Below are 13,171 nucleotides of genomic sequence, written 5' to 3'. Positions count from 1 at the left end.
CAATTTTAATTTGTACCCATATATTAATTTCTTTTTGTGCCCATATTTTTTAAAGTTTTATTTGTATTGTACCCATATTTTTTAATTTATTTGTACCCATTTTTATTTTTGCTAAATGTACCCATTTTGAAGAATGTACCCATGTTTTGATACAATAATTTTTTGGTTATTTTTTATGAATGTACCCATGTTTACACACACACACACAATAGTATATTTATATTTTAATATTTTTAATCCCACAAATTATGTTTTTTATTTAAAATCTCATTAATATAAACAACTATAAATTTTAATTTTTAATTTAAAAAATATAGTAACGTACATAGAAATAAATTATCAATTAATTTTAGGGACTTGGATCAAAAATTGAAAACCAACAAAGTTTCAGTCAAAGATTGTTCATAACTAGGGACCGCATCCAAAGTCTCCCTAAAAATTAAATGGATGGTGATGGTTTGGGTGGACCACACAACACATATACACAGTCACTCTTTCCCTCTCCCTTCCCCATGTCTCTCTCTCTCCTCTAGATTTTTCTGCTTCACGTGCACTGTGCACGTACGGAAAAGCTAGGAACCTCCCATTTCTTCACGGATCGAAGGTTCTAAGGTAAGATTTGAACTCCTAGTAAGCTTGTGAGTTCGTATATGTGATATTTGGAACTTAAAATCCTCAAAATCATCGTGAAACCCTAACCCTGAAAATGTGCATTGTTCATGCACACGTAAAATCTTGCATTTCAGGGAATTTCAAGCGCACAGTGAGCTTAAGGAGATCCTCATGAGCTTCGGGGTACTTCGTTGGTAGAATTTGGACGTCGGAGGACTGAGAACGGAGTTTTTCAAATTTGGCCGGATTATCGAGCTTCCTCAGGTAAAATCTAGTGGATTTTAGACCTTGAAACTAGTCTATCATGATTCTACATGTTGAGGGCTTCAAATTGATATAAAATACGAAGAAAACGGTTGAGAATCGAAGGAGATCAAAGCGTTTGAAAATTCCCCAGATTCCGGCCACCTGAAAAACCAGTCCGGCGAGCCCAAGGTAGGAGACGCGCGTGGGGGGGGGGGGAGGCGTGTGAACCCGTACCCTTCCCGGCTCGTGGGGGTGCGTGCCACGTCAAAAAAAATTTCTAAAAATTTCTCGACGTCCGTGACGTTGAGTAGGTCGATGTGGTATATTCATATACCCAAATTGAGCACCGTATGAGAAGTTATTTCGAATTGTTGGTTATGTGCATGAAATTAACGTTTTTATAGTTGTTTCGCAGATAGGTGACACCTATCCCGAGGACGAGAGCATCCAGGGACGTCACGGGGGTTACGACCCATCGACTTACCAGTGAGTGGGCATTTGTTTTCTATATATACCTATATACTATTGATTTTCCCAGAAATCGAATTTAAATGAAATGCGTTATGAAGTGAGTTTTGAAATGCCATGCATAGAAATTATATGAATTATATGATTGGTATATGATGCATATATGTGACATGGTGCTGTGGACGCACAGGTGAGTATCAGGTGAGGTTTATGTTGTTCATGTGATTTAATGATGATGTGAATTGTGTTGAGAGCTCATAACCTGCACCCCCGGTGTTAATGCTTATGTTATTCACCCTGCATCACACGCTCACCTTGGATCCAAGTAGATGCTAGTCGTACAGACCATTAGAGGTGGTTCCGACATGCCAGTCGTACAGACCATTAGAGGGGTTCCGACTGGTAGGTGACTTTAGATTATGTGCACAGATGATTGATGAGAAAAGCACTAGAGCGTATTATTTCACCATCTTAGTCGTACAGACTACTATAGGTAGTTCCGACTTATGTGCAGTGTAGTGCCGTACAGGTCACAGTTGGTGACTCCGGTTGGATGAGATATTGAGCTATAGAATCAGTTGTACAGGACCACTGTAGGGTCTCTGGTTGATTTATTATTTCACCTGATTTATATTGATGCATTCATATTATATTTTGGCATATGGCAAGGTATGGCATATTCTTTCTGAAAAGCGTTGAAGGATTGTGATTTGAGCTTTTGATGATATATATATGTTTATATACTATTTTTCTGGGAAAGTATACAGGTTTTACAGCGAGGGGATATAATTGTTGATAAATGAGTTGTTTTGAAAAGCTTTATTTTCGCCCACTCATGTTCTCGGTTTTGCGCCTCTCCAGGTTGTAGATAGCAGCGTTGGTGGCTCACGAGGAATTTCACGGCGTTCTGACAGACCACCTAAATGTAGGACTCACCTGCGGGTGTTGTAATTTAATTATAGTCCTACTTGACTGCACCTAGGCTTCTATGCTCTGTTTATGTGTGTTTAACACTCTTGCATTATCGTTGGATGTTATTTGCTTTTAGTTGGCTTTTATTTGTTCGTATTTCTTACCTTATCGTTTCCGCTTGCACTTATGGTTACGTCACGGTCACGTGACGGCCAACACGCCTTGATTTCTGGGTCGGGGTGTGTCAAGACTCGAAAGCTTTAAGTTTTAACAATAATGACAAAATAAAAGGTAAATTGAATAGTACATGATTGACTTTTTAGTGTAAAAATATGATTTTTCATTAAAATGAATAGTAGCAGAAGTTTTTCGTTAAAGTTTCCATAATTATATGCCAACGGGTTCTTTCTTGCTTCCCAATTTCTTCCCTCATCGGTCTAACACAGAGGTGAAGCTAGTAATTTTCTTCAATTTTTGTGATTTTGTTACTAGCTTCTTAAGCTGTTTCCCTCTATTTGTTTTCAAATTCCGGTACCTACATGCACGTCGATTCAACGTATTTTTTCTGTTTCTCTATTAATTTTCTCTTCTTGCTATTATGTAAATATATAGGAGGTTGATTAAGAGGATAGACCCTCAAGATTTATCCAACTGCAGCGGGATAACATAGAGATGTTTTGGAATCCGCAATTATCGGAGATTAATAATACAATAGGTTATTTTTCTGTCCAATTTTTTTTATATGTTCTTGTCCTTGTTCATCATTGCTCTTCTTCTAAGTTAATGTTCAAAAGAAAATAGAAAGTTAATAATATATATATATATATATATATATATATTTTTCTTTTTTTTTAAAAAAGAAAAAGAAAAGGGAAAACTGGTGGTAAACCACGGTTCTATATGTTATGCTAAAGTCACATACACTTGTTCTTATAACGTATGATGCAGTGACAAGAAAACATCACCAGCTGCCTCTTGCAACGGTAAAAAAATCATGAAATCTAATAAGGAAGTAAAGGTTTGTACTTTCAATTTGAATTAAAAAGTTTTAATTTAATTAGATGAACTAAAAGTGTATTAATTTACAAATGACAATTTAATTAGATGAACTAATTATTAATTATTCACAGTTGGTAAGCTCAGATACTCCAATTGTCTTTTCCAAAGCCTGTGAGTTGTTTATTATGGAGTTAACACTCCGCTCTTGGCTCCACACTGAAGGAAACAAAAGACGTACACTCAAGCGGCGTGACATTGCCGGAGCGATTAGGCATGACAGGCTTCTTGAATTTTTGCTTGATGTTGTTCCATTTTATCACAATGACTCACAAAAGGTGTTTCTTCTTAATTGTTTTGATTGTTTCTTGTTTGCTTAGAGTAGTGCATGGTGGAAATAAAATAGTGCATTGCTAGCCAAATGTATAGTAACTAAAGTTTTTCTTTTGAAACAATTCATCTATCTATATGTTTAAATTGGAAAAATAAATTTAAAAATCCTTATAATTTCAGGAAGTGGAGATTGGGAAAGTAAATTCCCAATAGGATGGATCTCGAGCAACTACTGGACCATTTCGTCTTCCTGCTGCTAGGACGAATTAGCTGGCTGGTGTAAGCGTTCAACCAAAATTTTCACTTATTAAATACACAATTGATTTGAAAATGATTTATCGAACAGGTCCTTCTCAAATATAAATTGTATTTGATTGACCGAAATTTGTATTTGTCTTGCAGTGAACGAAAAGCTTGGAAATAGGATGAAGTCTAGAAGGTTTATGGTAGCTAGCAAGAAATTAACGGTCATCTTATGTTTTCCAACCGAATTTAAGCTTAGTTGGTTAAAATCAGTCATCCTTACACCCGTGATCTTGAAGCCAATTCTCTCATCCCACTAGTACTTGTGTCAAACAAAAAAAGGGTCATTTTATGGTGTACGAAATAAATAAAAACATGTATTAATTGATGAACAAGTCACACTAAACTAAAAATAAAACATGGATGAAAGTACTACATCAATCTATGCTTTTTTGTTCTTTTAAGTTGTGTGCCACCCAAACCAATTAATACGTAGTAGCTAAGTATTTCGGTTTTAAGAATCCATGAGCATTAATAGAGAAAATCTGATGTTGTGTGTGGTATTGAATAGTCAAACTCAAAGTCCACTGATTCATTATTTTTGTAAGAACTCTTAACATAAAGCATTGCAGCGTCTTTTCCTATTGAAAAAGAAGAAAAGCTAGATTTTGATATAAAAACTGAATTTAGAGAGGTTTATTACAGATTCAAGATTAATTAATGAAAACAAAAGCATTTGGATACTGTTTAAATGGGATTTACTCGAACGATTCTGATTTGAAATAATGAGATAAAAAAAGGTTAAGTGAGAAAAGAAGAGGCGGGTGCCATAAGATGTAATTAAGGTTGCATGTAATTGGATGTGTAGATTCCCAGCTAGAGATTGGATTTGACTTCTATGACATAAAATGTGAAAAATAAATATCTATGTTAAACAAGCTCTTAGCTTAGTCGTACTTCCTTTTCTAATATTTTAAAAATGTCTTAAATTCAATAGGAAACTAGATTATAATCCTTAAATTATATATATACCAAAAGAGGAAAACGTGGTACTGTAGAAGTAACAGTGTCATTCCATTTTTACCCTTCAGTTGTTCTGTAAGTTTAGCTTTTGTGTCCATTATACAGTAAAATGACATTTTTGTCCCTGTTCTGCAAAAGAAATCTCTTGATTTCTTCAGAACCCCAGAAACCTCAGCCCTCGAGTTCGCCATCTCTCTTCCATCTATACTCTCTTTGATCTCTGCTTTGCGCTTTTCAAAGTTTGCTATTTGATCTCTTCCATCGTTGCTTTTCTCTGAGAGTCCAACTCGAGTCCTCAAGTAAAAACCCTATGCTTCCCTGTTTTTCTTCTCAGCATCTTACAAAATCTTTTCAGTTTTAGCAGCAGCGGCCACCACTTTTCCTGAAAGGAATCTATCTTCCTCCTCACAGTTTCTCAAATTATTAGGCTTTTTTCCTTTAACCTTTGGTTGAGCTCTGAGTCTATGACCACATTTTTAGGGTATTCGACGATCGATCGGAGGGTTATGGCCGAATTCCGAAGTGGGTTCACTCTTTCGGCGAGGTAAGTGGATCAATTTGAGTTTGAGTAATTCTGTGTGCTTTAAACTTGAATTTGGTTGTTACTTTTCTAGTAGATGAAGTTAAAAAAAGGGTAATCTAAGTTTCCTGTATGTTAACATTTTGCTTCTTTGTGTTATAATTTGAAAGCTTGAATTCATTGATTTGACTAAGTCAAGACGATTTGTTGCGACTTGACCATACTTTGTTATTTTATTCAATTTCTCAGCAACCAAATGGTGCATGGAAGAAAAGATCTGTTATTTCCTAAAAGGAATTGCTCCAAGATTCAGTTATTTATTTACAAAGTGTTTAAAGATGAGATTGTATTAGGGGTCTTCAGATAAACTCTGCTTAGATTAATTTTCTGGAGATTTGGTACCAATATTAGTTTGAGATTCTTTGTTGGATTATGGTGGATGTTTTCAAATTTTGGCCGAACTTACCTACTAGAGGGAGATCAGGTGCTTGATTAAACACATGTTTTTAACTACACTTTTTTAAGCAGTATGAGAAGCGTGGGAAGAATTGAAGAGAGCATATTAGTGATCCTCAATTCTTCCAATCTAAAGACAATTAGGATATCTAAGAGGATAACAAGTCTTAATAGACCACAGTTTTACTTGCTCCCCCATTCTTTAGAACGGACATTAGTGGCATTTTGTTATTATGCTTAACCGTGGCATTCATGAATTGCTTTTATATATATATATATTGTTGTTATGCTTAATCATGACAGTTCAAGCTATTGGTTAGTTGATGTAGAATGAGGTTTTGGTTGTTTTAGGGATCTTTTGTTTTCTTACATGTAGAAAGGAATTGAGGATGTATTTTTTTGTGTGATTTTATATTTATTCTACATTTTTGGTTGGTTAAGTACTGATGTTTGTTTTAATTTCAGATTAATTTCGTCTTCAGGAGATTAATTAAAAGTTAGAAGGGTGGAGCCAGTGGTTTTTGAAAAAGGTTGGTTCTTCAATTTTTTATTCGAATGTTTATGGTTGTTTGAACACATCTTTCTCTAATATAAACAGAGCTAAATTGAATTGCTTTTTTTTTTTTTTTGCATTGTATTTGCTTTTTTAAATTTATTCCTTTTTGTTCATCAATGTAATTTGTTTTGCAGGTCAAAATTTTCCTGGAAGAAAATTAAGCTTGAAATTAAATTGGGGTATAAATGCTTCCACTTATTTAGCGTGTTCAATTGATTATTACTTTGAATGCATTATGGTTTTGAATATCATTAGTACATTATAATGTTATAATATTTTTGTATAGTGGTTTGGAATAATTACATGTGTGTGTGGTTGTGGTATTCATGTCTCCAGTTTGTTCATAGAAAGAATTCTATGGGTGTTCATGAGAATATCATTGGATTTTCAAAACATGGGGATTCATTAGGAAAAACAAATTCACAGAGAAGAGGATGTTTTACCTTTTTTTTAATACAATTTGTAGAAGTAGAAGATGATTCAATAATATAGTGAGCTTAATTAGAGAAAAAAAAAACCAATTAAAAACATGTAAAAGCATTATTATTAAAGAAAAGATATGTGTTTAGTCAAATATCATATGCAAATCCTAATAATAATTGTCATATCAATGATTATAATTTGATGTTCTTATATATTGTGTGTAGAAGTAATATAATTTGAAGCCAACTATAGTTAGAATAAGACGGGGGGAATCAAGCTGAGATTTTCTTTTGGTTTTTTGATGTGTAGTATACCTGTATCCACTTTCATTTCTTCCTTTGTTTAGAGATTTTGTAATAGTGCAAAAGAGTATTACTCATTATTCATTGTTGAAAAAAGTAATTTACGTCATTTCTCATAGGTCTCACACCCTCATATATCAGTAGTTTGGGCATTAGATAAAAAAAAAGAAAGAAAAAAAAATAGAGCTTTTGCTTGCCACTCAGGTTTGTCCCAAAATTAGGTTGTTTTTTTTTTTTGGTTCTAATTTGTGTCCTAAATTCATGTTGTGTTTATCCGTTTTTTAGTTGTTGATACAGGACTTGAAAGAAATTGTGAAAAACTGCATTAAGGTACTCCCCCAACGAAGCCGTCAATCACCTGTTCACCCAAGGTCTCCCCCTATTTCTCTTTCTCCTCACTTTTTCTCTAAGATCTTTATCCTTTTCAAATTTATTTGCCTGCTTTTTTAATTTGAACTTTTTAGTTTTATTTATTTAGGCCAAATAAAAAAAAAGTATTGGACTAAGGCATTAGTTGTATTAATGGATCCCTTATTCTAATAAACCTTGCGTGTTGGCCGAAGTGACAATAGTCGGAGTCCCCCCTCTGTCTGTCTCTCCGAGTTTCTACTAAGCCATAGTTATATTAGTGGATCTCTAATTCTAATAAATTATAGATTCTCAACCCTGATACAATTTTAGTTTTGGGTTTTTTTCCTCATAGCCAAAGTCAATTAATCCGTAATACCTATATTAATAAATTTTGTTATTAATTTGAGCATAAAAGTCTTTAATTACTTTCTAAATATAGGGAGGGATCTTTTTGCATTGTTTTAAACAAGCATGAAAGTCCACTATTGTAGGCCTCATGTTCTGTTTAAAACCTTATTTTTAATTAGATCATAAGATATCGATCACAGATCGATTTGATAAAAGCTAACATTTAAAATTGTTTATGTTCAAGCGTTTTCTAAATATGTTGCAATCTATTTATTTCCAACTTTACCATACTCTTTTGGTAATTAAACTATGATAATATGTGAGCACGATCTTAATTATTGGATTGCATGTTTGAGAATTTAGCTCTTTGTTTGCAATTTGAATTGCATGGCTCAAAATGTATTCTATTTTCTTCAATTCCCATATTCGAATTTAGAAAGCAGTAGCTGCTACTGTTCAAATCCAATTGCATATCTTATTTCTACGCCTTTGGTTTTATCGGTGGTTAGGTAAGGCTAAATCTTTCAAATTTGTCTTCGTTTTGGATTGCATGTTTACATAAGGATTTAACATTTTATAGTGTAGTTTCAATCATAAAAGATAGTCAACTAAGATTTTTTGAATCATTATTGGTATTGATTTTTGCATGATAGTTTTGAAATGTCACATTTATGTGTTTATTTTGGTTGATTGTGGATTACATATAGTCAAGTATTTAATAATTGACTTTTTTCCCAGGGTTCTCTGCCCATTATCTGTTGTTTGGAGTTTCAACTTTTTTCAAGGCATGTTAACAAGGTCTAGATATAGCAAACTGCATAGAATGATACAAGAAGACCATATTGTTGGTTCTTCCAGTGGTATACGAGTTTGTGATAAACCAGACTTTGAACCTCATAACAAAAGACGAAAAGAAGACCATATTGTTGGTTCTTCCAATGGGATACAAGTTTGTGATAAACCAGATTTTGAATATCAAAATGAAGGACGAAAAAAAATTGACAATATGTGTTCAACAAGTACAAACATAGTTCAAACAAGTGCTAATGTCGTTGCATTTGATAATCCGAATCAAATTAGTAAAGGTCAAGCCAATTTTCAGAAAAATGAAAAAAGGTAAACTATCTTTTAACTTACAATTTGTTTGGGTTGGTTATGTATTTATGACTCTGATACTAATAGGTTGACTATTTTTTTCCTCCCTTTTTCACATTTTTTTTTCAATAGGAAATGTTTAGAAATATGTGGATTTGGGAGACAAAAATTATAAGTGCATCTACTGTGGTGCAATTTTTTTGTATAAAAGAGTCTCTAAGACTGAAGTCCAAGAATAATGAGCCCGTTTATTCTCTTTGTTGCCAACAAGGAAAAGTCAAGCTCCCACGTCCAATGCCTACTCCTCACTTTTTAGAAATTTTGCTTGACCCAACTAAAGGCCAAAAAAGCTTATTGTTTAGAGAGAACATCAGAGCTTATAATTCCTTGTTTGCATTTACTTCAATGGAAGCTAAAGTTGATCACACAGTTAACAATTAGTCAGGCCCTTACATTTTTAAAATTAGTGGTCAAGTGCATCATTTAATGGGCTCTTTGTTTCCCCCTGATGGTGAATGCCCAAAATTTGCTCAACTATATGTGTATGACACTGCTAATGAAATTCAAAATCGTCTCAATGCGATGGCTATTTGTAGACAATTTGGAAATCCAGATTTGTTCATAACCTTCACTTGCAATGTCAAATTGCCTGAAATTGTGAGAGAATTTGATATAAAACTTGGATACAAGTCAGAGGATATACCAGATATCATTTATATGGTTTTTAAAATGAAACTTGATATGATTAGCTACATAAAATCAGGAGAACCTTTTGATGAAGTTGAAGCAGGTGAGTTTCAAAAAATGAATTTTTTTTCTTAGTTTTTTTTTTATTTTGCCTTTACAATGAAACTCACTGTGGTTTATATATTTTCTAACTTGATTGTAAACAGATGTTTGTACAATCAAGTTTCAAAAAAGAGGCTTGTCTTAAGCTCACATCTTAATTTGGTTACAGAAGCCTTACAAATGCTTCTCTGTTGACGACATAGATTCCATCATTTCAGCTGAAATACCACATAAAAATTCAGATCCTCTTCTTTATGAAATTGTCAACCAATTCATGATTCATGGTCCTTGGGGACAACTTAATCAAAATTCTCCGTGTATGCAAGAAGGAAAATGTTCTAAGTTTTTTCCAAAGTAATACAAGAGTGAAACAATTTTTGAAACAAATGTTTTTCCTGTGTATAGGCGTCGTGATAATCCGTCAAAATTTATGGTTAAAAATGGGATGCAAATTGATAACAGTTTTGTTGTACGTTACAATTCAGATTTATTATTGAGATGCAATGCCCATATAAATGTTGAGTTATGCTGCCAATCAATGCTTATAAAATATCTTTTCAAATACATAACAAAGGTTCAGATCGAGCAAGAATTGTTTTCGAAGAGATTTCAAACAATGAAATATTTGCTTATCTAAATTGTAGATGTATATCTCCATACGAAGTTGTTTGGAGATTGTTTGAGTATCCAATTCATATGAGAGAACCTCATGTTGAACGATTGCCAGTGCATCTTCCCTTGGAATAAACTATTGTTTTCAATAGTAATCAATCACTTGAATCGATTGTTAATAAAAAAGCTTTTGAACACACAATGTTGATAAGTTGGTTTGAAACAAATAAATTTTTTCTTGAAACGTGAACACTAACTTATGCAGAATTGCTGATTAGAAGCCCAGGAAAAGAAAAGGAGGATCCATAGGCAGAATCGCCTATGTGCATCCTGCATGAGGTAAGTTATACTATTTAAGAATGTTTCTCAATATTCAAAAAGGTATTCTCAATTTTGATGACCTTAGAACTGTGAACGACATTATTCAACCATCGTATCAAGCAGCGTGTAAGTGTTTGGGTTTACTAGGAGATGGCAAAGAGTGGATTGAATTTCTCAACACACTTGATTTCAATGGCTTGCCTTCCCACAAGTTAATTTTAAAGATTGGAATGTCCATTATGTTGCTCCGAAACTTAAACTAATTTTTAGGTGTGTGTGTTAGGGTTATTCTAGGAATGTAAACTTTGATACAATCATTTGATAGAATTATTGAAGCTAGAATACTTGCTCGCAACAACATTAATTACAAAGTTTACATTCCTAGAATAACCCTAACAACAACTAAAAACAAATGGCCTTTTGTATTTAAAAGATGTCAATTTCTAATAAGGCTATGTTATACAATGACAATTAACAAAAGTCAAAGACAATCATTGAAATAAGTGGGACTTTATTTACCACAACCTGTTTTCACTCATGGTCAATTATATGTTGCATTATCTAGAGTCACATCAAGAGAGGGCCTTAAAGTTTTAATTGCTAACAACAATGAAATGCCAAATACATTTACAAAAAATATAGTTTACAAAGATGTTCTGCAAAATTAAAAAACAGGTTGTAGCTTGTATACATCTACAATTAAAAACTTATATTATGCAGTCATTTTTTTCCTAACAATATGTATATTTTGCTTGCAGATTTACAAGACAATGAACATTGTACCGATTCGTGACTTAAAGCCTCTTTTGAACCAATTCAAAGGCTTACAATGTATAGTTGAATTGGTGAGAAAACCATTTTATTACAATGTATTATAGTTCAAACAGCTTATTAATTAATAAATTTTTTGAGCATGATTATATTTCAATTAACATTTATAGGAACCAAGTTTGCAATCACTCTTGGACTTCTAGCTCTTAACGCAACTGAACAAGGAAATCTAAAACCCAAATTTAGAGGTAATTAAAATAATTTTACCAATTTTCAGCATTTGAGGTTTTAATACCGTTTTTTCCAATTCAACGAACACAATATGCAATTTGTAAAAATTACAAAAATATCATTGTCCTGATCCTAGAAACCATCGTTCTTCATTCCCCTTAAATTATATGTTACATGAACAAATAAATCAAGTCACAAAGAATCAATCATATTGCCCACTCATTTTTCAAATCCAATGCACAACTTTTTAATATCAGAAAAATTGCTGATATTATTGGACAACTTTCAAAGGTTTGTTTTTGCCCTTCAGTTGCTCTTCAAATGTAGCTTTTTTTAAGGGAACTTTAACGAAAAGCACCCGGTACTGTTCACTTTAACGAAAAACCACATTTTTACACTAAAAAGTCAATCCTGGTACTATTCACTTTACCCTTTATTTTGTCCTTATCATTAAAACTCAAAGTTTTCAAACCATTTTCATTAGTTTTCTTTTTTTTTAAATGTTACAAGTAATATGACGGTTTTGACCTTGATGCCGAGTCTCTTCCTCCGAAATTGCTAGAAAAGTCGGTTGCTTTGCTATGTGATTGACCATTTTGATCATGCTTCCTTCGCTCCGCTTCATGAACTCTTCAATCCTAGCTTCGTCATATCTTCCATTTTGCTTCATCATCTCTTCCATCTCTGCTTCGCAATCTCCTAGCCGTCTCATCCTACATTCAATTTTTCTAGCCTTCCACAGGTATTTAAGCCTCACTTTTCTTAAGAATCTAAATATTTGATTTTTCGCTGTGGTTTGTAACTTTGATCATAAATTTAAATCTTCTCCTCATAGTGACTATTTTACCTTTTATCTCGCTCACAGTCATCGCAATAATTCTCAAACCCTCAAAACGACAAATCAATATGATTAAAATGCTATAATCCTAATCTAGGTCTGCCATTTGTTCAAGTTGGCAACAACTATAGAGGTAAGCTCTCTGCTAATATTTTCTAATTCACACTTTATTTCTTTTTACATATGAGTAAATTTTTTTCATGGATTTATATATATTTTTTCATGTGAATTCAAACTCAAATCGGAATTACAGACTAGTAGAAACAAATTTAATAAATTTTTTATTTGCGTGTTTGAGGTAAATGTTACAGACTTTGTGATCGAGGTAAATGTTCAAATTGTAGATATTATAGTCGTGGTTACTGATATTAATCAAATTGTTTTAATTCGATTTACGGTTACTAATGTGTGGTTACTTATGTGTACAAAGCAAATTGTTTTCTCACAGATGATATTCATCAAAGATGATATCCATTATGGCCAAGAAAACATAAGGGGTTCCATTTATTTCCCAAATAGAATCAATGGTTTACGTAGAAATTAGAAAAGCTGACTAGTGAGCGAAGAATTCGACTACGACAAAGGAGGCAAGGGTGTATCCAAGGACTGCATCGAAGTTGGTGGAGTTCAAATCAAAGGCGAAGTCGCGAGCTGATGTTCAAATTCCTGATTTTCTGTAATGGTATAATGATGTTTGAGTGAAAAGAATAAACATAAGGCTCATT

At 33.2% G+C, this 13,171-nt stretch overlaps 1 protein-coding gene and 1 long non-coding RNA gene across 22 annotated transcripts; both read left to right on the top strand.

Moving 5' to 3' along the window:
* The first annotated feature begins 439 nt into the window (after positions 1-439).
* LOC126583809 (uncharacterized) lies at positions 440-1,641 on the top strand. The gene is made up of 3 exons (XR_007609833.1): positions 440-612; positions 747-876; positions 1,278-1,641. It is a non-coding gene; the product is annotated as an uncharacterized LOC126583809 (long non-coding RNA).
* A 3,337-nt stretch (positions 1,642-4,978) lies between these two features.
* LOC126582412 (uncharacterized) lies at positions 4,979-12,751 on the top strand. Of its 21 annotated transcripts, none has more exons than XR_007609496.1 (9): positions 4,985-5,377; positions 6,275-6,339; positions 6,500-6,544; positions 7,388-8,298; positions 8,528-8,905; positions 9,017-10,624; positions 11,365-11,451; positions 11,548-12,350; positions 12,474-12,718. XR_007609496.1 is itself a non-coding variant. In XM_050246555.1 (3 exons), exons 1-3 carry the CDS (start codon positions 8,177-8,179, stop codon positions 9,057-9,059), a joined length of 543 nt encoding a protein of 180 aa, XP_050102512.1. In that variant the 5' UTR covers positions 7,376-8,176; the 3' UTR covers positions 9,060-9,462. The 21 variants fall into 21 exon arrangements, 1 of the variants encoding a protein (XP_050102512.1); XR_007609503.1 differs by having other exon boundaries at positions 4,987-5,132; positions 5,314-5,377; positions 11,548-12,719; XR_007609499.1 differs by having other exon boundaries at positions 4,987-5,377; positions 11,548-11,625; positions 12,176-12,715.
* The last annotated feature ends 420 nt before the right edge of the window (positions 12,752-13,171 follow it).

Source organism: Malus sylvestris, chromosome 9 (genome assembly GCF_916048215.2).
Source record: "Malus sylvestris chromosome 9, drMalSylv7.2, whole genome shotgun sequence".
Lineage (NCBI taxonomy): Eukaryota > Viridiplantae > Streptophyta > Magnoliopsida > Rosales > Rosaceae > Malus > Malus sylvestris.
This window is presented reverse-complemented; position numbering and strand designations above follow the sequence as displayed.

Coding starts and splice junctions, on each gene's coding strand:
- LOC126582412 (XM_050246555.1), top strand. CDS start 8,177: ATGGCTCAAAATGTATTCTATTTTCTTCAATTCCCATATTCGAATTTA. Junction 8,299..8,527: donor TTGGTTTTATCGGTGGTTAG/GTAAGGCTAAAT, acceptor CTTTTTTCCCAG/GGTTCTCTGCCCATTATCTG. Junction 8,906..9,016: donor TTTCAGAAAAATGAAAAAAG/GTAAACTATCTT, acceptor TTTTTTCAATAG/GAAATGTTTAGAAATATGTG.